Genomic DNA, 25,461 nt, shown 5'->3' with positions numbered 1-25,461 from the left:
ATAACCCACTGCTTAAGGATGACTGCCCACTCTCCTTTGAGTATAAACAAAGCAATCAGCGGGTCAAGTTTGGACATTTCATTCTGAAGTTCTGCCTCAAGCACAAAAACTCCCACATATGTTGCCCTGTGCTCACTCTATACACTCTGAATACCACGGTTTTGACTCGCCGAAGTTTCAAAACTTAAAGTGGCATCAAAGGAGGAGCCCAAAGGAGTAGCTCACCAAATCCGATGAGGCCCAGCGTCTCTCCTCGGATCCTGGCCGCCCCCGACGCCACCTCCCGGATCTGCTCCACGCTTTGGACCCGCGTGCCCTCACGGAGAGCCTGGTACAGCCATGTGTTTCGCCGGTACAGGTTGAGGATGTGACAAAGTGTCGAGTCTGCTGTTTCTTCTACAGCCGCTGAGGGAATGTTACACACTGCGATGCCTGGTAAGGGTAAGAAAAAACAATCAAGCTCAAAAGATAACAATGACACAGATACTTCAAATGACAAGTAACATAATTGCTTCACAGATTTAATAGTTATAATAATTAGTTATAATTACCATCACTGTTTTGAATAAAGATTCATCTGCTATTTTTTTTTATCCCACAAAATAACTGGCAGGAAATTTCTTTTCTTTATGACCTTCCACAAAATAAAAATGAACTGTGTACAAAACTGAACTGTCAAGGATAAGAGGATAATTATAACTGCTAATTACGTCCATGAAAAGAACATTTCTCAAAATAATCCATGTCAGCGTGCTAAAGTGTATTACCACAAACGACAATAATTAGGATATCACACTAAATCCTGCTCACATACCAAACATATGCCAAAGGGGCCAAGTGGGAATCTGAGGGAGAGTTTGATATCAGTTGGAGCATCTGCTCTGCATATGCAATCAGTTCTATTACATATTCTGTTTACAGTATGTAATAATGCCTGTTACATATGTTGTTTATATTAAGTCAACATAGCAAGCGGAGTTTGGTTTGGCCCCCATCCAAAAGGTGCACTATCCTTATCTACAATGTATCACTTCTGTTTGTGTTGATTTATTCTTCATTTTTTCCTCATGGGGAAGTGAATGAATGAGCCATATGGGCAGATACAACCTCTCCTTGTTCATTATTCTCAGCATATGATTACTGTCTGCTTCTGAACAACGTCTCTGTTTATAGCCATCTTCCCTCCTCTTTTTTTCCTGCATCTGTCCCCCCTGTCTCACCGAGCTCTCCAGCAGCCTTGATGTCGATGTTGTCGTAGCCGCTGCCGATGCGGATGATGATGCGCAGCGCCTTGAACTTCTCTAAGTCCTCTCTGGTCAGGGTGATGGTGTGGTACATCATGGCCCCTACTGCCTCATTCAGCACCTGAGGGATACAAGGGAACTGGAGGCATCATCATCACTGTCTTATCAGTATTTCCTCAATAATTATTAGCTGTGTTAGAGATGGAAGAAAACTGTAATCTGTACTTTAATCTGTATTTATATTGTGTCCACAATGTTATCCCTACATAGATATTCAGATGGTTCTTCCACAACATTATGTATGAGCAACTTCTTGCGGCCAACATGGATAAGCGTGCTTTCACCACCTCCCATTTTCCAGGACCTAAGTTTATGCCCGTTATTCTTCATCTAAATGCAAATTGATTATTTATGTGTGCGCTAAAATATGAGTAGTTGTCTGTGTGTTCATAATGAGTGTCAAAGATGGTTTTTGTCACAATCCATTCAGTTAGACTGTATGCAAACAAGGCTGGAGTGGATGCAGGCAGGTCCATAAAGTAGACTGACAGCCCCTGAGAAACCCAGAAAGCATAAACAAGTAGCTGCTGCAAGCCACGGCTGCTAAATAACAGGTTTAAATTCACAACCCGCTAACTGAATTAACTTAATCCAACCAGATTAGCATAGCCATGAATTTCCATACAACAATTTTTTATTGGAGCTAGCTATAGTGGGAGCTGGATGCTAAATTCAAGGTTGAAGCTCTCCTCGTGCATTAATCTCATTACTTCAGCGAAGCAGGCCAGCAGCAGGCTTGGCTGGAGACGCTGCTGGAAAATGACAGTCACAGCCGACTGTTAAGCAACAGGAATATAAACTGAAAGCAAGTTTACATGAAGTGGAAAAAGTGAGCAAATGGGTTTTTGTATTGTGTTAATTAGTTAAAGAACCTTTCTGCTGTTTGCAATGCATGTGCACCTTCACCTATTGAGCTATTACCTACAGCAAAGAATCATGAATATTGCAAAGCACACGAAGGCTTTATGCTAAACTAATCACTAATCTTCTCATTTACCTGTTTGTAGCAAGCAAATTTCCCAAACTATTGTTAAAAAGAATATTTCTATACATTATTTGATCAATTTTATTAAAACATAATAAACACATATCGTTTAAGGCACTCCTGTTAGTACTTGGGGTACTTGGTTCCCCTTCCTCTTCCATTTTTCCCCTCCCTCACATTAGAGCACCACAAGCTAGTGGGCACTGGGAGAAATTTCTGAAATTGGGAGCTCTAGTGTGCCATGAGACACTCATGTTTAAATACTAAAAGTTGTCTGTCTAAACCTGTATCCACTCCCCCCTACCCTCACCCTACCCTACTCCCCCCTCTTACCAGGTCGTCCTTGTAAATAAGACGTTGTTCTTAAGTTTCCTGCCTGGTTAAATAAAGGTTTAATAATAATGAGTTTCTGTGTCTCAAAGTTTAATGAAAATTGTATATCCTTCTCCCAATGTTTCCTGTCTATCACTTCACTGTGAACTATCAATAAAAAAGGTCCAAATGCCAAAAAAAAAAAAAGATGTAATTCTTGATATGCTTCATTTCTCTTGAAACGTTCTTTTGTCCAGATTAATGTGGGGTTTCTGCAGTGAAATACATGTAATTTTCTCAATTACATTCTCAACAATGGTTGAGATTTTTAGTGCAATTTTACTTTGCACTAAAACAGCAGTGCTTCATAAAAACAGTTCCTGATACAGCATACATGTCAAAGACACTTTCTTCTATTCAAAGCATCTTGTGTGTCTTCCCAAGGGCAGTACTGTGTTAGTTAATAGTAATAATAGTAATAAACAGTTTGAATGCTTTCTAATAAATTTATTTTAACGTGTAATCTAACAGGCCACCAAATGTTTGCAGATCACCACTGGCCTGCAGTTACACTGCACAAGTACTATGATTTACGCTGATTCCTAAAGTGAGAGATCCCTTGATCGCTGCATCTGCTCACTTCCAGGCAGCACATGCAAAAAGACAGCAGTGTGCTGTAGTTTGCCTGCTTGGTGCGTGAGTTTGTTTATATACTTGTGTGTGACCAGTACTTGAATACTGAAACTTGCAGAGAGGTTGTTGGCAAGTGTGTGTGTGTGTGTGTGTGTGTGTGTGTGTGTGTGTGTGTGTAGAGCCCCATCTGTACCCTCTGCTGTGCAGTTATAGTTGTGGGAACGCTGCCAATATCTATTCCCCCAGATGGGTCCTCAGTATATGTAATGGGTAACTATGAGAGCATCTTACTGGACAGAGATTCTTGTGTAACCTCTAAAATCATATTATTTAATTATTATATCATTTGCTAAAAGGTAGCATTTTCACTGAAATTGATATGAAATGAAGTGGAGCCCTTCCTACTCTCTTTTTGAGTGTAAATTCACAAACCCTCCAGCTTGGATTGCAAAATTGCTACCGACTGTAAAATAAGACAAATGTTTCACCCACTCTGGCTCGGAACAATTATGCTGCATTTCTATTACCAGCCTCCTCCTCCTCCTTATTTAACAAAGCAGCACTTCAGCACCCAATGGGATTAGAGTCAGTGATGAAACCATTATAGTTGAACTGGGAGAGTTGAACAAGCCAGTGGGCTGAAATATTATTAAAACATTACAGAGGAGAAGACACAGAGGGAGGAGACAGACGATTCTTCTGCACTCAACTGAAGGCACATTATTCAAGAATCACATTCAAACTATGAGTATGTGTGTGCGCCTTCTGCTTATGACTTGCTTCCACTAATAGCTGCATTAGTGTTACAGCAAGCAGCGCAGTCTGAAGATGTTGCTATAACAGTGTGTGGTCTGACCCATTCTGACACTTTTTTCAAACATGTACTGTATATTAAATTTACAAACTACGCCTCTCTTCCTGTTCCCACATCTTCGCTGTCTGTTCAGACACATCCATCCATCGTCAACCGCAGGATTGCGGGGGGCCTATCCCAGCTGACATCGGGCGAAAGGCGGGGTACACCCTGGACAGGTCGCCAGTCCATCGCAGGGTCACACATAGACAAACAATCGCTCACACTCACACTCACACCTAAGGACAATTTAGGGTCACCAATCAACCTAGCCGGAGAGAACCCACGCAGACACAGGGAGAACATGCAAACTCCACACAGAAAGGCCGAGGCAACCGGGGTTTGAACCCACGACCTTCTTGCTGTGAGGCAACAATGCTAACCACTGCACTGCCCATTCCCCCTTTCCTTTATAGTGTTGTTTTTTTTTTAGTGCATGTAAGTTTGCAAAGTGAAAAAGTTACCCACAGAAAACACTGCTCCTAAACAGCCTGAAAACAGCTGGACTGAAGTCTAGCCTTTACTTTTGTAACCTATCTGCCTCACTTTGTACCACATGTCATATTGTAAGATTAAACCATGTAAAATTGTTCTGGTACAACCTCTAAATAAAATGAAAAAGAGAATAATATGACCTGTTTAAATCAGTTCTAATAGAGTGAACTCTGAGGAAGAAACACTAAAAATGTAGTGTTTCATATAATTTAAATTTACAAACAAAATTACTTAATTCCACGTCTCACTGCACTTTAATCACATTTATACTTTATACAAAGTTACCCTTAGTAGGCTAATAACAACCAACAAGAAAGTAAATAAACCTTGAAATTAAGGTCAATCTACGTTCAATAATTATAATTATTAAAACTATCAAGACTATATATATGTATATGACTCTAGGAATCGTAGTAAACATGATATGATATGCCATATGCCTTGTAACTAGCCCCCCGCCCTTTACTTATTTTTCTTGGTGGAGTAGTGAGGCAGATTTGAAACATATCCACTCTAGACTTAATGTTTATGAGCTCCAGACTGCTTGAAGCAACAAAAGAGGAAGAGATAATTGACAGCAAATCAGCAAGAACTAATTAAAGTTAATGATACACATAAACAAAGGCTGCCAAAAAAATCCTTCATGGCAAACAATGAGATTCTGGACTAGGCTTAGAGAGCCATCCCAGGACGGCATTTTATAAGGGATTGAAATACAATAAAATGGCGGTAATGAAATCCTGTTATTTTCTAGTAGTAAGAATTGTAGCTGCTGCATTTTCTAAAAACTACACATGAAAGGGGAAGTCTGAAAAGTTATTTTTCTACCTTTTCATGTATCTCCTGTGTGGACTGGGCATCGCAGAAAGCCACGGTGGCTAGATCTTTGAGGATGGGCATCTCCACGGTGCAGTCGCGCCCATCCAGCAGCGCCACCAGGGGGCGCGGGTGCATAGGCCCATTCATAATCTGGGGCCGAATACCTGCAGAGAGAAAGAAGAGAGGGAGTTAATTATTTATGTCTGGCACAGGCTTTCAAGTGAGCTGCAGAAGAAGCAGTAAAATGTAGCAAATGCACCGAGCAGCAGGAAGTGTTTACACAGGCTGAGACTGTGTGTTTTGCCAGTGTGATAGGCTAAATCAGTGGCACACACATCCGAGCCTGTGTAGTTCTCTACTTTAAACCACTACCATTATCTCCCTTACCTGGCAACACGGGTCAATATTGCACACACACACACACACAAACACACACACACACACACACACACACACACACACTCACAGAAAACACAAAGCTGGTGATATGAATGCCCCCCTCTCTTGCTGTTACCCACACTGTTACCAGGCAACAGGTCCTTTCACCCCATGAGGTCATCACCTCCATTATCCTATCACCGTACAGAAACCGGCGGGCCTTCAGTGTGTGCTCCTGTGTGTGTGTGTGCACAATTTACACCCTTAACAGCACCAGCCTGAAGACATTGAAGACAATCAGCGGCCCAATTTAATAATCAAATTCAAACTTGTGTACGTCTCCCGGAGTTTTTTGGCATTCTATCTTTGTCCTCGCCATGTTACTGAGTTGCGATATGGGTGCCCTTCTGGGAGAAAAGTGGCAAAAACTGTTGGAAACTAGCAATGTGCCAGTAGTGATGAATTCTGAATGTGCCAATCTACTTAATTTCCCCTAAAATTAATGTGGCGTTGGCTTTAGGCGGTAAGAAAACAGTGTGGCATTGAGGAGGGAAAAAATCTGATAGTGTGGACCCAAATTCCACTAAAAAGAGGGGAAAAGAAAAAGGAGAAAGGGGAGGTCCACACACCACCACTCTCTGGCTCCCTGCTGCCTGTTGTCATGGTGATTAGAGGATTTGGGCAGGATTATGAAATATTTTATTTAGTGACATCTGCGCTGCTGGAGAGGACATCCAAGCCTGCTCGCTCTGTGTCTGTCTCTATAACTCCTCCAGTTTTGGGAAGCAAGAACAGTGTTTGTGACCTACACAACTACAACATGCAAACATATGTACTTTAAACAGATCAGATGTGTATACTGGAAACAAAATGCATAAAAACACACCCCAAAAACAAGAGGTGCAAGTAAATGCAGCAGTGTTTCAGTTAACTGCGCTTCAATTCTGCACCAGCGGTCTTGTTTTTCTGTTATGCACAGTTAATCAAAAAGGTTGCACTGATTCTTGATCCAAGTTTTCAGAAGATGATATTTTTAAAAAGGTCCTAAAAACCTATTTTCTCAATCAGCTTGTTACTACGAGTGACAGGTTCCTACACAAAACAAAAATCTCTGCCAAAGTCGGAACAGTTTTGGCTGTATCACGAGAGATTTCTGTATCTGTATGTTTTTTTGTGTGCTTCTCACTGGTTTTAAAAAGGGCAGGTCTCAGATGTGGAAAAAAAAAGCAATGTCACATACAGTATTTCCATGCACCAATCAGAATTAAGCAACATTTGAATCTAAAATTGATGCCAGTTGTTGGGCCAAAGCACCGTCAATAAAACCTCATCACACCACACACATACAGTCATGATGAAGGAGATTAGCAGATATAGAGGGCTAAACTCTTCATAAATAACAACCAACAATGGTTTTTTTGCCCCCCCCCCCCAAACTTTAACTCCAATTGTTCCTTATTTAGTCACCAATACTTAATGTTACAGAGAAATATTTACATTTGACATCAGGTTTTCAGGGGCTTTAAGCTCCATGTTAGATAAAGTCTTTTAACATTAACATCAATTCAGTGTCCCGCATGTTATGAGTTATTTATTAAAATACATTTTCCCAGTCAACACCATGTAGGCATGAGCTAAACAAACTGGTCTTTGCATAAACTCAAAGTGAACTGGCAAACTTTTAGGAAAGTGACAGTGTAGATTCACTTTATACTTTATACCTTTTACAAGCTACATACACTTCTGTGGTACCAAATCTTCTGATGCTATGTAGTGCTAAAGTATAAATTATGCAGAGTTTGATGCTTTTACACACATGCACACACAAATCTGCAAATGCATAAACACAACATAAGGAATAACAGAATACCTGTGCCAGGAGATTAATTAAAAAGAGCTCAGCAGTGTGTCGTTAATATCACAGCTTTGACAAACTGACATCCATCTAGTAGCTGGTGACGTTCTTTCTGACCGTTTCTTTCTCTGTTTCTATCAAGCGACAGAGGAAGGTGAACCACATTCAGACAACTCAGAAGCAACAAACTGACGTGTGCAACAAAACATCTCGACAGCAGAGGTGACATGCAGGAGAAGAGTTGACCACTCAAGGCATTAAAGGCAAAGAACGAGGAAAGGAGGAGAGCGGATAGAGACATGACGAGGAAGGAAGGAAGGAAGACGGTGATGGCTGAAAAACAAAAAATGTTGTATCTCTTAAGCTTAACATCTCAAGTGAGCTGCCTACTTGAATATGAATTGTGAGACAGCCTGTGAAAACTGTTGTGTTATATCTCCTGTGGCTTTGGAGACATTATACAACAGTTTGGAAAAAAATAACCCTGATGATGCCATAGTGATGTCATCAGGAGTGTCCTGGCTTGGGCTTGAGAGTTGCGTTACAAAGTGGATGTGTGGAGTTTGAAAGATGTGGGCATTTAGGAGGCAAGGCTGGCCGAAAGAGAAAGAAGCTACTACATTGTGGAAAATGTAGTATACAGTGTTTTTGGTGCTAGATAAAAAAAAATGGATATGTCGGCTGGTGTTGCTTCAATTTTGATTCTTCTTTTTTTCAGTCCGTCTCTTGTGAGTTTCCCCAACTTTATGAAAGTGCAATGGTGGAATATCCTTTAACGCACGCACACCCTCAGATCACTGTTTGATTCACATGTCAGCTTAAAGACAACAAATTATCCAGCCTGGGCCATCATGAGCATTTTAAACCATAATAATAATAATAATCTTTATTTGTAGAGCACTTTTCAAAAACAAGTTACAAAATGCTTTAACAAGTGTAATGATTCTCATCTGTTAAATAGCAGCTTGAAACATTTTTTTGTTGATGAAATTATGTTCTGCTAGTTATTATTGACCATTTCCTCCAGTTTTATTATTGCTTTGCTTTTACATTTCAGTGTTTTGTGTTGATTTTATGAGTTGAGGCTTCTGTAATTGCTTTGTGAGCTACTTTATAACTGTGTTTTATAAAATGCTGTAGAGATAAAGAGATTCTTTCCCATCATAATTCATTATATTACAGCCATTAACAATATTATTGTGCAGCACTTCTAATAAAAGCAGTGCTTCATGGCTGCTTAAATGGCACATCAAAAGAGAAGAATGTCGAGATAAGAAGAAAGGTGCATAAAAAGAAAAGGTTAAAAGAAATAATGTGGAAAAAGTGACCTTGATCTTTCTGTTCCATTTTTCAGTATAAGCTGAAAGCATGCATTATTCTCACCGGAGGGTCTCATACACAATGAGACCCTCTGGTGCGCACACGGATAGTGTGTTTTCGCGAGAGGAGGCGGGGGCCGCTTGCCAAACCCACCTGTGGCTCCACAGCTCTCCCTGCGCCTCCTCATCACACTCCTGCAGAGTTCATTATCACAGCTCAGACCGGCTGAGGAAGAAAATACTTCTATCATCAAACAGTCACACACATGCAAGGCAACGTTACTGCGACTCAAACAGGCACACATGTGGAAACGCACGCAAACACACACGCACTCGGAGATGAAAGGAGAGGCAAACAGTGAACAGAGCATCACTTGCTTCCACTGTACACACGCATAGACAAGAAGCAGCTGGTGGAAAAAGCAGCGTCACTTGTAGGAAGTAGGTCAAAATGCTGTTGATTAATTATTTCCTGGTGGCTAATAGCCTTTCTAAAGCCTAATAAGGCAGAATGTGGCACCGCATTTAACACATGATGAATCCGCGGATAATTAACGCCTAACAAGGCTGTTAATGAGGGTCTCAATGAGTCGGATACCTGGACAGTGATTTTGAAGGAGCTTGTTGGTTTAGGACAGAAAGTGAAACTTCCCTCAGTCACTCAGCTAAAGAAAAAAAGAAAAAATGACAGTATGTTTTATCAGACATGAGCAAATGTGTGTTTTATATACTTAATATTTATGGAGTAAAAGTTCACCTGTTTATTTGCAAAGAAATAAACACTCTGTTGGAAAGGTGTTGTTGACTGAGACTCTGTAAGGGCCTCTTGTCACCATCCCTCCAGAGATTGTCTGCCACATCAAAGTTAATGAGTTCCTTTTTATTGTCTAGTCTCACCCTTTCAGAAGTACACTACACTGCATTTCCCCCTGCTCACGCAGGTCAAGCATAATTTATCATCATTTTGAAGTTCGTAAACCAATCAAAAGCGTCAGTGTCAGGGGGTAAATGTAATAGGGCTGAGTAGACGGCATATAGAATCACACTCTAAAGCAAGTCCAATGGTCTTTTATTAGGGGTGGGAATCACCAGAGGCCCCACGATACAATATTATCACGATATTTATGTTGCGATTCGATTTTATTGCGATTTTAAATATATTGAGATATATTGCAATTTATTACCTTTTTCCAACTTCCAATTAGGTCCCTAAAGTCAAACTTTGTCAACATCTGTTTATCTAAAAAGATACTTTTCTCTGTTTGTTCATATCACTTTTTCAGTCCTCTATATGGTCCTAGTGGTTCTAGTGGACTAAAAAAGCAATAGATTTTATTATTCTAGTACCAAAAAGTTAAAACTCCCATCTGCAATTTATATAATAAAATATCAATACTTTGCGTCCGTGTATCGATACAGTATTGCCATGGCAAATATCACGATACTATATCGATTTTTTCCCCCACCCCTATTTTCTATGTGTGCTTGTCAATTTCATTCAAGTCCAAAGTTCAAGTGTATCCAGAAATCAACCACAGTTAGGATACATGCAAGTGTGCTAATGCCTTATCAATCCGTGTGTACTCGATACACTGATGGTGGATCTGATATGAAATTTTATACTTCCAGAGCATCATGTGTTTGGAGTATGTGATGTTGACCTCTTAACTCACCTGCAAGACTCCAAACATTTTTTATTTACTTTTACTTTCTTTGTCTCGTGTGTTTTTGCCATTTAAAAAAAATCACCATTTATTCATTTACTTTGTTATGATGTGCAAACTACATTTGGTGTGTTTTAGAGCCAGTTGAGCTCTGTTGAAGAGGAGTGTCAGGGTGTACTTTTGATTTGTGTTGAAGAATATTACCTTCCATCATGAGAACATTGATTTTGTACACGGCATCTTGGTTGGAAAGCAACACAAAGATTTTTTGAAAATCAGCTGAGTGATATGGTTATAATCAATATCAGTAATCAAGAATATTTTACAGATTGAGATGTACATCACAATATAGCAAAGGTATACAAAATTTCATGTTAATTTTTTAGTTTTTGTTTGTTATTTTTAAATTACAAATCACTCGGAACAATTCATTTGGACAGCAGAATGATCTCATTTTAAATTATTGCCCAGTCCTTAAACATTTTGTAGATGGCAAATCCTGAGCTAACCAGTCAGTAAATACTTTTTACTATATCGTAAACATACCACAGACACATTTAATCAGTTCTGGTAGTAATATTATAGGCATTTCCTTACTATTTGCATCTTATTTGGTCACTACAGGCCTCTGTAAACTAAATATTCATTACCACAGAGATATTATTGGCCCTTGTGGAATATTACAGGGATATTACAGAGACTTAGAATTAGTTTGCAAGTGCAGACGCCTGTAATAGCAGTCATCTGTGTATGTTTAAATGTAAGCAGTAACACAATCGGGAATGGTTACCTTATGACTGTTCATTTCAGATGATTCGCTTAAGAGAATCAAGCACATTTAATCTAATAATTACTAGAAGACAAACTGGGTTATAACAGAGATCATGAAATAATGATTCCCTAATCACAAGAAAACCAACACTCACATTCAGGTGGCAAGTTATGGATTTTTAAACTGGCAAAGGAGCCTGAAACGGAGCTCATACGTGAATGTTGTCCCACTAAGTTATATGTGTTGCATAACTCTAGGGTCACACACGGCAGTACTTGTAGGCCAAAGGTCCAGCTACTATGGAATGAAAAAACTGATAGCATCTGGTTCTTTTTTCTTTCCGTCACTCAACCTTCTCTCTGTTTATATCCATCTCCCTCTCTCCGTCCCTCTTTTTCCCTCCCCTCCCTGGATCGGCACAAGCCCGGGGAGTTTTGGCAACAGCTTGCCAGCCGCCCCGCCCGGCAGCCAGACCCAGAACCCGGACTCTAGGAAACAAAAGCAAAGTCAGAACGCTCCTTGTCCAAACACAGGGTCCCACCCAACACCAGACAAAAACACCAGACTCACTTTTAAGTGGGACAAAAATGGACTCTGGAGCCATTTTTCAAGTGCCTATTTGCTGTTCTGTAAACGTCTGTGATCAGCAGAAACAACTTGACTAAAGATGGTTTACGTTAGGCGGTAGGATATTTTGGCTGGTAGTCTTTCGGATAAAAATGCTAATTGCTTGTGTCAATTTCCTGTTATTGTACCCCAAGTATTTATCATAGCATGGCAGCCAGCGTTGTCTGTAAGCCAGCCAGTCATAAAGAAACGAAACCAACAGCTTAACTAACTAAATCTAAACCCTGTTCAGTGTGAAAGCAGAGAGTCTTATCCAGTGGAGGTCATGTGTTGTAAAGTCCCTAAAGGGAAGTATGAATATACTAAGGTTGATATCATCCTTTAGCCAACGCTAATCACCAACTGGATGATTCTACAGGAAGTATGAAAACTTTTGGCAGAGCTGGCAAGAGTGTGCTTTCAACCACAAATGGATTACAGATGTTTCAAACTCAAAAGCCTTTTTGGATTCTGACAACAGAAATAGAAGTCATCTTTTTAAACGTTAGAGGGGGAAAAAAAGAAAAAAGAACTCATAGAAATATGTCTCTCCTTAGTGAATATGATCTGGTGTCTAATTCTCTTGTTTGGAAGGGGTGATCTTGGAAAAGCGACTCAGAAAGCTCTGCTGCCAGACACTGTGAGTCAGAGTTTTCAGAGGGAGAAGGATCATTTCCTAAATAGAGCGCAAACAATCAATAAAAGAAAATAAACCTAAACTCAAATCTGTGTTCCTCCCCTTGGGTTTGGAAACCAATCTTTAAATCTGTATTTTATAAAAAAATCCCACTACATTGGTTATCTTTATTTCCCAAGCTCTACTTTCTGACAGATTGTGTGCTGTGGTTTTGTGGTTTCATGGATCTCCAACATGCCTCGGAAGGTTTACAAAGACTATTTTGTTTGGAAGTGAATGCATTCCCCTCAGATTTACTTGTAGCTTGTTTGTGAGGTCATTACACACTTTGAAAGGTAAATGGTCCACTGTGGAACTAAAGAGTTGCATAAACTTACCTGCACTAATCTGATTTCCTGAACAATGACACCGTGTTCGCTGCCATAATCTCTTTTTAATATATATCAAATTAAATTTTCAAAAAGAGACTACTAAAGAAATTCTTCTTCTTATATCCTTGTGTCACTTTCAACTGACTCTAAATCACAGGTTGTTTTTTTTTCTTAAAACCCTCGTTACCCACCAGCTCATTCTTTTCACTTTCCTCTCCCCTCTTCTTCCCCCTAGTAGTAGAAAGGTGATGAAAAGCTCCTAAATTACTCAAACCGGTGTGATAAATGCCATGGACGCTCCCACACTGGTCACTGCATCCGTAGAACAATAAAACTGCAGAAACAAAAGGAAGTGAGGAAGATTTTCCATGGCACGATGATGTCAGGGCCACAGCGGCGGTCGCTGAGTTCACAGTGAGCTTTCGGAGAAAACTACTCTGCAGTGGAGAGTAGAGCCAAAATGGGCTCAACGGGCTTAGGACCAACAGCTGGTTCTGGTTACCTAGCAACTCCCAAGCTGGGGGCCTCAGTGATGGGATAGTCCTGGGGGGGGGGGGGGGGGGGGGGGGGGGGGGGGGCAGGGGCAATAACCCAGCGGGCTTTCATTGCGGCAAGTGCAGCAGTGAGAAGGGAAAAGCTTCATTTCATCAAATCTAGCCCCCACACTGCAACGTGCCACAGGCCACCCAACCTGGCAACCCAAACACGGAGCGTGAGCTTTGACTAGAGCAGCGTCTGAGCACAAGTGGCACGATCGGTGTTTCTCTGGGAGACATCAGGAACACAAACATGCTCACTGTGGCCCAACGCGGCTCAGTACTATGCAAGCACACACACATAGTTTGGCTACACTAAGCTTCACACACACCCACATATGATAACCATTAATGATCACTGATGTCACTGAAATTGTTAAATAAAATGTTTGGGGGCATTCACAGCTCTCTAAGCAAATGCTCCCTTCCACTCTACGTCTGTTTTCTCAGTGTTTGTTGCGTATGTCCAGCTGCAGGCTACTTAAAAAGCAATGTTAAATACATGTTAACGAGAACCCGCCGCATGTCTTCTTGGGAGTGTCTACTCTGGGAGTGTGTTTACGATCCCCTGGCATCAGTAGAAAAAGAGTGGAGGTGTAATTTTTTTTTTGCAAACTTGCCTCCTCCAGGCCCCCACCGGACGCTATCAGCACCCGGCTACACCGCCGCCACCCCAGCCTGTCTCTTGTTCCACTATGTGGACGCACAAAGACCTTGTTTGTCCTCCCCCTGCCTTCCCTCCTCCAAACTTATCACCACCCAAACGCCCAGCCAAGAGGGGCGAGGGAAGGAAGAGATAAAAGGGCGAGAGAGAAAGGCAGGGCAAAATTACATGTAAAAGAGTAAGGCAGGGGAGAGGAAGAAAGCGGAAAACGCACGCAAACATAAAGATATCACAGGTGGTAAATACAACACAGAGTGAGAGAGAAGAGCATCCATCCATCACCATCTCCTCTTTAAATGTTGTCTTTTGTGCTTTGCTAGCAAGGCCTAAAAGCAATTAGGAGACAAAAGAAGCTGTCAGCGCTGATGAACAGCACAGCTTTCCTGCACGCACACACGCACACACTCACACTCACACACACACACGGTCAAGGAACATGCATACACACAAACACACACAAACCTGTCAGGAGAGGGAGATAAGGAATCTAAGCTTAGTTACATCCACTCAAGGAAGCACTGAGTAACCGTGGACACAAAATCAAGAAGTATGCAACACATCTCACAGGAATATATATGGAATGTTTAAATAAAGAAGCTTAAACACATTTTTGCATTTTTTATATTTTTTTTTTCCCCATGCACCAACAGATGATGACACAACACTAACTACAGTAAACAAGGTATTTTTGCAATGTCTGAGAAAAATAGAGAGAAAGTGCAAACTAGCTGCTGATTATGTTCATAAGGCAGAGTCCCACTACGGTTAAATAAGTAAGCGTTTTGTGGTCCAAATTATATTTCTTTATGCACATTTTCTCAGGTTGTTACTGATATTTTCATTTGTTTTTTAAGTATCAAAATGAGCACTGAAAAAAACAAAACAAAAATCTAAAATAACAAGCCCCAAATTCATTCAGCACGAGCCTGAATGCCTGTGACAGACAGCACTCACACACAGGTACAACCACTCGTATGCCTATTCTTCTGTGACCTTTGACCCTTTTTTTAACAACCCATCTAATCTCACCCTCCCCTCTCGCTGCTGTGCTGTGAGTACTGTGGTTTCGAACCAAGGAAACACTGACACACTCACATGGGTGCCTGCCCTCATGTGCACACACGCACACGGTTTTCATGACACACTCCATTGCAAAAACATAAGAGGCTCATTAGCCTTAAAGCCAACCCCCTCCCCTCCACCTCTCGCCATTACACACACACACACACACTGCAGCTTTTTATTATTACGCTTGATGACTACATGCACACACACACACGTCAATGTGAAACATGCTTCTTGCCTGGGAAATGCTGTCGCCACATTCTTCAGATCAGGAGCAGCACATGGCAGAAGAAATGTAGTGGAGAGGGATCAAAAAAAAGAAAAGAAAGAAGAAGTGGGGTTGGTGGGATTCTCACACAGTATGCCCTGGGGCTATCCTCTCCTCTCTACCTCCTCCTCCAGCCTCCCTCCCGTCTTCTCTTGCTCTCCCACTGCTTGTTTCCAAATCTGTCCTCCTTCGTCACCTCACCCCCAGAACCTCCATTTCTCTTTTTCAGACGACTGGTACTCTTGAGTGGAGGAGGGAGGGAATGGAAGGTGGCACAGGAGGGCAGTGGTTGAGGGGGAGGAAGGAAGGAGAACGAGAACTACGATCGTCACCCCCCCCCCTCGTGTGGTTAAAGCGGTGCCTTGAACTCCTTTAATCTCCAAAGAGGGGGAGGGAAGAAAAAAAAAGAATTTGGATCTCCACTCGTCTTCAGCCAGTAATCAGCACTTCTGTGCGCTCTCCTCTTTCCGCCTCTTCAGCCAGATCACTTGTATCTTTCCTCCTCAGCCTCCTCTTCCCTCGCTCCGTCACCCTCTCTTCTCCCTTCACGGCAGGTTTGGGCTATTCAGTCAGACGTCAGGGCTCACTCCGTCAGCCTTTTGTTGCGAGTCACAGAAAGACACAGTGAAAGAGAGACAGAGAGAGAGGAAGGGGTGGGGGGAGAAAAATGGAAAAAGGCGAAAAAAGACAGAGAAAAAGGAGCCGGTGCCACTGCTATGCAGGAGAAAAGAAAAGAGGGAGGTAAATAAAAGAGACGAGAGTGAGGAGGGGGGAAAAAATCCTTGAAGAGCACCAGTCACAGCGAGAGGTGTAGCGCTCCTGGCACACGTACGACTCCCTCTTCCATTCTCTCCGACCTTCCCCTTTCGCTCAACATATTTTCCTTCTCTCTTTTCCCCCCTCCCTTCCTCTCCCCTGCTGCCTTTCTGTTTTATTATTTGTGATGTGCCCCCCCCCCCCATCACAATATCCCCTCTCTCCCTCCTCGTTATTTAACATGAGCACAAGTTGATTGGTTTTGCCGATCAACAAGCCTTTAAGTGTCTCATTTCTAGGCTTCGACACGGGAATGTTGCTCAACATTCACATCAACACTTCTCACAGTTACACAAAGGACCCAGACATACATGCAAAGAAACCCAGAAACACGGGTGATGATGTTTCATACAAGGGTGAAGGCAGAAGCTGAGGTGAGCACTCAGACTGGGCAAATGACGTGCAAAGACTGGTTAATCTTTTAGTAGAGCACAAGCAACTGTGAGCACTCTTTTTTTTATAGAAAGTCCTGCAGTTGCAAAATAAATTTCTTTCGTAAGACACACACCTGCTCTGGGGATCAGAACACTTGTACTTGCAGACACTAGCGGAGTCGCATGTGAAACTTCCGGTAACGCTTAGGAAAATCCTTTCAGGAGTCTAACTGATCGTGACATTTAGAGCCAAGCACAGGAGTAACGCATTAGCATGTTTACTGCTACGCTGGTTTGAGAGGGCAGACAGCCACCGAGCCACTTTGACTCTGACAGACAACTTAAAAAGGATTTTGATAATGAAGGTTAAGAGAGCTGCCCGGGCTGTCAGGTCTTCACACATAGACACAACAGTGCTTTTGTAGAGGGAACATGGATTCTGAAAATGAGCCATCCGGTTTTTACAAATGTGAAGATTTGCTTCTTTTCTGTGTTTTGTATCATAGTAAACTGAAAATCTTTGGGTTTGGACTGTTGGTTGGACAAATTATTTGTAGAGAACATGTTAGGGTTGAAGATGTCACATCACGAAATTATGATGGACATTTATTTTTTTTTATTTTTTTTTACAATTTTCTGATTTTACAGATTTGTCAATTAATTTAGAAAATAATCGGCAGAGAAATGGATAATGAAGGCAGAAGTATTAATAGCTGCATTCTGTTAGCTGGGTTAATATATTATCAGTATACAATATAAAAAAGTATATTGTTCTACAGTAAAATATAAATATAATTATGCCTTTGTCTCAAATTTGAATGATCTCTGAATACATAAAAAGAAATACTAGCTGATATATGGTTGATGTATTCTTTTTTTTGTTGTTTTTCACGTACTGATATTGCTTCTTGGTTAATATCAAACACGTACATACAGTTTCACAAAGCTCAGCAGTGCACAGAGGAGGTGAGTGAATGATCCTGGTTCAGTGTGCAGACATTAGTGGTAGACAGATATATCGGACGAAATTATCTTATTGACATTCCAATACAGAAATGCTAAACTTTGAGGTCATTTACAAACTGTCTCCATTAAATATTTTGTAGATCAGAGAGCACTGACAAGTAGATTTTTGAAGCGCAACTTAAGTTGTATCCTGTATCCTTAAGTATGTATCCTGGTCACAATTAAGAAAAATATTACAAACATACCAATATATTGTTTTTGTATTATTATTTTTTTTATATTGTTTTTTTTTACCTCCCAAATATCAATATCAGCATCATCCTCAAAAATCGGCTGGGCTATAGTAGACACGAATGGGCAAACATGTGACTGAATGGATTAGTGGTGAAATGTGTAGCAGATTAACTGAGTTGATTAGTAGAAATGATCATCAAAAATATGCTGGTTCAAGCTTGTCAAATGTAAAGATTTGCTGCGTTTCTCTGTTTTACATCACTGTAAATTGAATATCTTAGTGTTTTAGGACTGTTGGTCAAACAAAACAAGCAATCTGAACATGTTACTTTGGGTTCTCGAAAGTTGTGGTCGACATATTTACCATTTCTTGCCATTTTATAGTCATAGTATATTATTCATGGAAAGCTCATCGTGAGTGAAAATAATTGTTGCAGCCCTGAATGACTGACTGAATGAACAAAATGAACCAATGAATGAAAGGGTACCTGAGGAACTAAGTTACGTTCCACTCAGCATCTCTGCACAGCCAGGATTTGTAACTTTAAAAAAAAAAACAAAATTGCAGTATGCTGTTGTATTGCAAATACTGTACTGTATGTATTTACTGTAAGCTCAATAGGAGTGTAATTTTAGGAGTGTAGTTACAACATGTAACCAGAGCCCACAAACCTGGCCTGGAGTAAAAAAAAAAAGCCTCATTCATGAAAAGGGAGCACTGGAGGGAGAAGGGCCTACGGTATAATTTGACCTCCAAAATTCACCGTCCCATCTGCCTCTGTGATCTACATGATGTGCTACTGCCAAATGATTGAAGCACGAATGAGATTGTGGGTGAGAGGAGAAGAGGGGCAGCGAATAAAAAAAAACAAAACAAAAAAAACAAGAGAGCAAAAGAGATGGCACAGCTGCAGGTGGATAACAGATGTTGAGTTTTTTTTTTAAGGGAGGCGATCTCGGCACATAAATTCTGCTTCTCCCATTCATACCCCGTCTGTGCATCGCTCCACCTCTCCAACACCATCACTCTCCTCCTCCACCTTTCTCTTTCTCTGTGACTTGAGCCAACTGGCCTGATTAGAAAGAGAAAGAGATGTAAAGAGGATGTGAGCGAGCAAGAGGGTGTGTGTGTGTGTGTGTGTGTGTGTGTGTGTGTGTGTGTGTGTGTGTGTGTGTGTGTGTGTGTTTGTGTTTGTGTGATAGACAGGAAGAGGATAGGGGATGAATGGGGCAGGTGTTGCTTATTACACCCCTCATATATGCTTTAGGCTTAGACAAATAAAGTGTGAACTGGTATTGAAGAAAATTGAAGCAGCGAACAAGCACACACACACACACACACACACACACACACACACACACACACACACACATGACATCTTGACTCATCCAGCAACTGGCTACCTGCTTGTTTAGAAATGTGTGTTTTGGCCAAATATCTAAAAAAAAAAAAGAAAAAAAAAAAAAAGAAACATTAGGAAATTTAGGATCAAAATATGCAGTGATGGCTGTTCACACACATACAGACACACAAACACAAATTCTCCTCCCTGTGTGTGACTAAAAAACAGAATCCCATTTACAGCCCCATGTGATCCTGAACACGAGTGACATGCTTACTGAGAAATGTATAATATTTTCCTCCGGTGCAAATGAGATTCATCTGCACCTCTAAACATATCTCCCCCACGCTTTTGTTAAAACACAGCCAAGCAAAGTCTCAAGTTCTCCAGCGCCTAGTCACACACACACAAACACACACACACACATTGCATACACACAACATGGTCAGCCATGGCTCTTCTTCATTCTGGTTTAACACCCGTGAAGATTTCATTTTCTCAAAATGAATAATTCAGGGTGACTCTCTGGTTGGCTGTAAGAGAGGAGAGGAAAGGAGAGAAAATGAAAGGAAAGGAGAGAAAAAGAAAGAAGAAATCAGAAGAGGTGAGGAAAGGAACAAAGACTAGAGGAGGGGAAAGGAGAAGAAAGGACAGGAAAAGAAAGGAAAGAAAGGAAGAGGAAAGGTCAGGAGAGGAGAGAAAAGGAAAGGATAAAGGAGGAAAGGAGAAGGTGGCAGGACTTTTGATGAGGACAGCTGGTGTCAGGAACTTTCCGATTCTCATCAGACTTGATTTTTGTGAGCTGCAAATGTTTGAGCATGTGACCTCTTCTGTCTTTCCTTTCTTCACCTCTGCTCTCACAAACAGCAGGTAATGACTTCGAGTCTCTGTGAAAGGAAGCAGCAAAATGGCCAGAAAGAGCTTTTTTTGCCTTCAATGTTCACTTTCTTTTGATGGCACTTGTATCTGCATTCTGTACACACTGCATCTGCAAACAAAAAGACAAGCAGAAAAAAATAGAGACAGCGTGCCAGGACAGGTCACTAGCTCTGACAGGAGTCAGTTTTTAAGTTAATATTTTTTAGGATTTTTCTGAAAAATAAAGGACAGCTGGGAGATATATGTTCAAACATACACTAAGCTATCCAAGTTCTGAAACTATTTGTCTATTAATTGAACAGAAAAATAATCTGCAACAATTAGGTTTTCTGATTTTATATGTTTTACATCTATGTAAATTAAATATCTTTTTGTTTTGGACTATTGGGGGGACAAAACATCAATTTGGATAAAAATGTGAGGATTCTTTTTCTCCATTTTACGACATTTCATAGACCAAACAATAAATGGATTCAATCTGATAAATAAATTGAAAAGAATCATCCGTTGCGGCCCTAAACCAGATAGAAAATGACCATGACCCTGATGGTCCAGGTTTCTTTTTCTTATTATAAAAACAAAAGAAATAACAAAAAAACAGGAAATGAGACGTCCTCCTTCTATCATTGCCTCTTTCACTTGCTCCAAAATGGCATGACAGAGTTTCCATTTATGTAATCTCCCATTTTCACTCCTCCGCCCATTTCTAAGACTCTATCACTGCTTCTAAAGCAGTAATTCTTTCACTATCAAATCTAAAGCAGCCCTTTGTGCATTTAACTCCGTCCCTTGGTCTTTCTTGCTCAATATTCTGCTCTGCTCTGCTCTCTTTGGTTCAGTCGCCTCCCATCTTTCCTCATTTCCCTGCAGACGGGCTCTGTAACCCACAACCACAGTCATGAATGAATGTGCTGAGCAGGGTATGACGTTTGTTTAAAATCATATTTCTCCCATTACCTCTAACGCCCCCCCCCAAACTCTCTACTCTGTTTTCTGTCATAGCCACAAGGATTGGGGGTGGACAAAAAAGAAATTGGGATCAATTTATACAAAGAAAAAGAGAAAGATGAAGAGAAAATGCCAGATCTAATCCAGGCAGTGTGAGAGACACCAGACACTTTATTCACTCATGAGGGAAAAGGAATTCACAGCCTTATATTAAGAAGAACATCTGATGGTGAAAGGAACTCTGCACTGTGACACAACAGACGTCGCCACTTCCAACAGCAGTTTGCACATGTGTACCTATGATACTACATACAGGGTGCATAGAGTTGTGACGCGGGAGACATAGAAACACTGGAGTCTCCTGGATAACTGAACAATAGGTTTTTCAAGGCCAAAAGCTTCACTCTTACCAATTTGGTTTGGTGGATGGCGGTCGATTAATACTACGATACCCATGAGCCTTGCACCAATCAGAGCTGTAGCAAATACAACATGATTTTGTTTATTGCAATTGTGAACAAAACACCATAATCACGCCAAAAAATCAAAATAGTCCCACAATCTGAGTTGATTGTGGGGTGGTGATGGAGCAGTGGATAAGACGCATGCCTTTGGTGTGAGAGACCCAGGTTCAGTCCCCACTGTGACACGTCCACCAATGGACCAATGCGTACAGGGTCGCGAGGGGCTGGAGACAATCACAGTTTACAGTGGGCGAAAGGCGGGGTACACCCTGGGCAGGATGACTCAACCAAAATAGTTTTATATCTATTCAAGCTTTGGAAGTACTCCAACTGCTCAGTCACAGTCACTTAATATTGTCTATGCACAGAAATTATTTTTACTTCAAGGAAGGCTTTAAATATTTAAAGGCATACTTAAGATAATTTCTATTTGGGGGAGGAGCAGGAAGTGGATTTCTAGTGGAGTCTGTCTTGTTGCTCTGAAAACATCTCAACTTAATTGACTGGCACCCCCCCCTGACTGGCACTGACCCCCCCCACACACACACACACCCCACTGTGTGCAGCGAACACACCAGTGACCAGCAGCATTACAAAAACAACCTTTGACTGTCAGCCCAGATTAAGGCCAAAGTTTGACCCTCAAAGTCTGGCATGCAACCTATGCATGCAACACTGACAGCTAACCTCATCTCCGGTCCAAGGTTGACTGACAGCTGTCAACGCCCTGTTTCCCCTCACCCACCCTGCAAACAGCTATCATCATCCATCTGTAGCAGGACTATGTCTCCCCCCCTCTCTCTCCTTAATCGCTCACACTGTGTAACAACTGCCTGTAGTTTTGACCTGGGTCAGTTAATACATAATCTGCTATCTCCAGAACTAATATGCCATAACCCTCCTCCCCCTTCATCACGCTAGGCCTCAGCAAGTTAGAAAATTGCGGCTAGTATGTCACGCAGAGCAGAACTGACCTAAGCTGGCACCAGGTCGCCTGGCCAGAGCCCACAGACGGAAGCCAACACACTCTTCAGGATGGAGGTTAAAGAGTGGAAGTCCCACAGTGTCATATGCGGTGATTATGCGGGTGTGGGGGGATGGGGAGCGAGTCCTAGTTAGGCATATAAAGGCGGGGTCCTGCTCAAGGGTATTTTATGAAGCATAATATACTGATGTGGACGGAGGCAAAATAGTACGTTTAGAATGCGGATGCAGCTCACTACTGTAACTAATGAATTGTCCGAGGTTGTCAAAATATCAGGTGGTATCATTAGCTCATAACTAATTGGATTCTAAGGATTGCAAAATGTGTTAATGCTGCTATTACAATATCATTTTTCTACCTGACAAAATGGCAATATGAAGGCTGAATCATATTTTGTTGGGTCTAAAATGCATATAATACTTTCTATTTTATTTATCCCACATGAAAAGAAGTGAATATGATTAATTAGCACTTTCTTCAGGATCCATTAGATTAACCAGCCATTTTGTTAAAGTAAAAAAAGTAGCAACATGTAAATTTGCAGCGTTCTCTGACAATGCACCAACCCTTTAACCAGAAGCAAATCTGCCTACGATTACCACCAAAACCCACGTTGCCTAGCAACATACAATTTAGGAATATGCTTTCAGAGCAGCTTTGCGGCTGTGTCCATTAACAGATGAAATTACCAAAGTAACAAATGTCAGCCACATGCAAATGAGGTCTACTCTGCTGACTGTGTATGTACTAACAATGCAATGTATGCGTATGTGGCAGACTTCCTTTCCAAAGAATGTGTCCGACAAAACAAACTGGGGATATTTTAATATCTGCTCTCTTGGGCCTAAAAATCCCAGAGAAGACTACAAAACTGCCTCGGTTAAATTGTTTGTTCCCGGTCTGCCTTGGCCCCCATTAAAGTCCATTTCGACCTACTGGCTATGTGTAGTAGTTCACAGAATCTCACGGAATATCTGTGGATTAGCGCAGCAGTGGAAATGAAGGATCTGAAGGATTAACCCTCCCCCTTCTCATTACAACCTGCACAGAGAAAATGACACAATCACACATCGGCCATCAGCCCTGTAATTCGATTTTATCTGTCCAGTGATGCTGCTAGTCAGCCTCTGGTGAGTGGGTGTTGATGGAGAAATCAGCACTTATTGCCCAAAATGTTTGAAATATACTTTAATCAGGTCATGGGTGTGTGAATGGGTGAGAATATCATTTTATGTAGCAGCTTTAATAGGGTGTAAATGATTCAGGGGAATAAGGATGGATTGACTGAATGCATTTTATTTTAAACTGGAATATAAACGTGAATTTGGGAGACTAATCAAAATCCAATAAATTCAGCTTTTTTAAAAATCAACCAGAAAATGAAAAGTTTAGTAGTCAATGAAACTCTGCCTTTAACCTCCTTTATACACCAGTTTAAATGTAAAGTCTGATCTCGGTGAGAAAATTTGTTCAAGAAGAACTAGATGAAGCTAATTGCTATTTCATGAAGGTCAGTGGTACACTTTGACAGCAGCAGGACTAAAGGAAGGCTGTTTAGCCTTCCCAAGCTACTGTTGCACCCTCATTATCATAATGCAATGAGACATCCATGTTTACAACAACAGGGCTTGGGGGCTGTGGGGAGATGGTGCATGGCAGAGCAGTAAGGACTTCATCAAAAACAGCTGCAGTTACGATGATACCACAGCTAAAGAGCTACATGTGACCAATGCTGCAATCACCATTAAGCAACTTTATGAATGCTGTAGTTGAGGCAGACTAAATATGATTTTGAAACGTGGCCTGCGCTTTTGCACCAATTATTTAACAAGGGCATTACATATAGGCAATAAGAGCTAAATGAGAAAAATATATCTTCGCAAGGAGACTATGACTGTCACAATCACACACAGGTGCACACTACTGCACACTAACCACATGCACACCTGGACACCTCATGTTCCCAGACTGTTAACACTACTGCACACAATATCTGACTTTTCTGGTTAGAGAAGTCTTAATGTGAACTGTTCACACATAAACACAGCAAGTGACAGACTGTAACATAAAGACAGTGCACATTTGTTAAAATTTAAAGGGTATCAGAAAGGGTGCTGACAGCTGTTCCTCCCAAATCCTCTACATTGCGCCTCATCAATGCCATGTTGTGTTGTATTTAATGGGGCAATATGTCATTTTGACAAAAGAACTGCACTGGATTACTGAAATAACAAAGGACTCGTACAAAGTATATGGAATTCTCACAAATCTGGCTCTCACAGAGATAAGCAGACAAGAAAGTGGGATGCAAGTATAATTTTAGGAACATAGCTGAAAGTAGGACGGGGATAGAAAGTTTTCCTTTTATGGTTTTAATCATGATCCTGACAACAGTTTTGGAAAAGAGATAGGCAGCAACATTTAGATTTTACTCCACTGGCCTAGATAAGAAGAAAAGACACATCATTTATCTATTGTTGATGTAATGAGAGCAAACACAGGAAAGCAAACAAATGACAGCACTGACCAGAAAGATTAAACGATTTCATAAAATGCTCTATTAACATTCTCATTGTGTTTGGACTTCCTTTAGGTCAAGCATCATGCACCACACACCAGTAGCCACATTCAGCTAAATATATCTCATATACCCCTCAGCTGAATGATGGTTGCACAAACCAGAATACAAAAAAAAAACCTCAACTGCAACCTAATACTTGAGTTGCTTTCAATATACTGAATGGCAAATGTCAACCAAATTGTGAAAACATAATATGATTCTTAATAATGAAGCAATACCACTCACTATCCAAAGCAATGAGAGGAATGGGATATGGTGTCTTACATAAACCATGCCAAGAAATGAAGAGCTCTGGCACAAATCAATTTTCTTATCCATTAAAAAACATGTGAAAA

The 25,461-nt window shown here is 41.0% G+C and overlaps 1 protein-coding gene across 4 annotated transcripts in view; it reads right to left on the bottom strand.

Annotated features, from left to right (window-relative positions):
* The window catches only part of ctbp2a (C-terminal binding protein 2a), a 65,801-nt gene that overhangs the window by 6,712 nt on the left and 33,628 nt on the right, over positions 1–25,461 (bottom strand). For 3 of the 4 annotated variants that reach the window (XM_038737441.1, XM_038737443.1, XM_038737440.1), the window contains 3 exons: positions 5,411–5,565; positions 1,221–1,365; positions 226–432 (listed from right to left, as the gene is read on the bottom strand). In XM_038737441.1, coding sequence (XP_038593369.1) covers positions 226–432; positions 1,221–1,365; positions 5,411–5,565 — 507 coding nt within the window. Of the gene's footprint in view, positions 1–225; positions 433–1,220; positions 1,366–5,410; positions 5,566–15,506; positions 16,290–25,461 lie in introns of those variants that run through there. The other variant, XM_038737442.1, reaches the window with a different exon arrangement.

Source organism: Micropterus salmoides, unplaced genomic scaffold, assembly GCF_014851395.1.
Source record: "Micropterus salmoides isolate LMB-PRFRI ecotype aquatic unplaced genomic scaffold, ASM1485139v1 Ms_hic_scaffold_22, whole genome shotgun sequence".
NCBI classification, from domain to species: Eukaryota; Metazoa; Chordata; class Actinopteri; order Centrarchiformes; family Centrarchidae; genus Micropterus; species Micropterus salmoides.
This window is presented reverse-complemented; position numbering and strand designations above follow the sequence as displayed.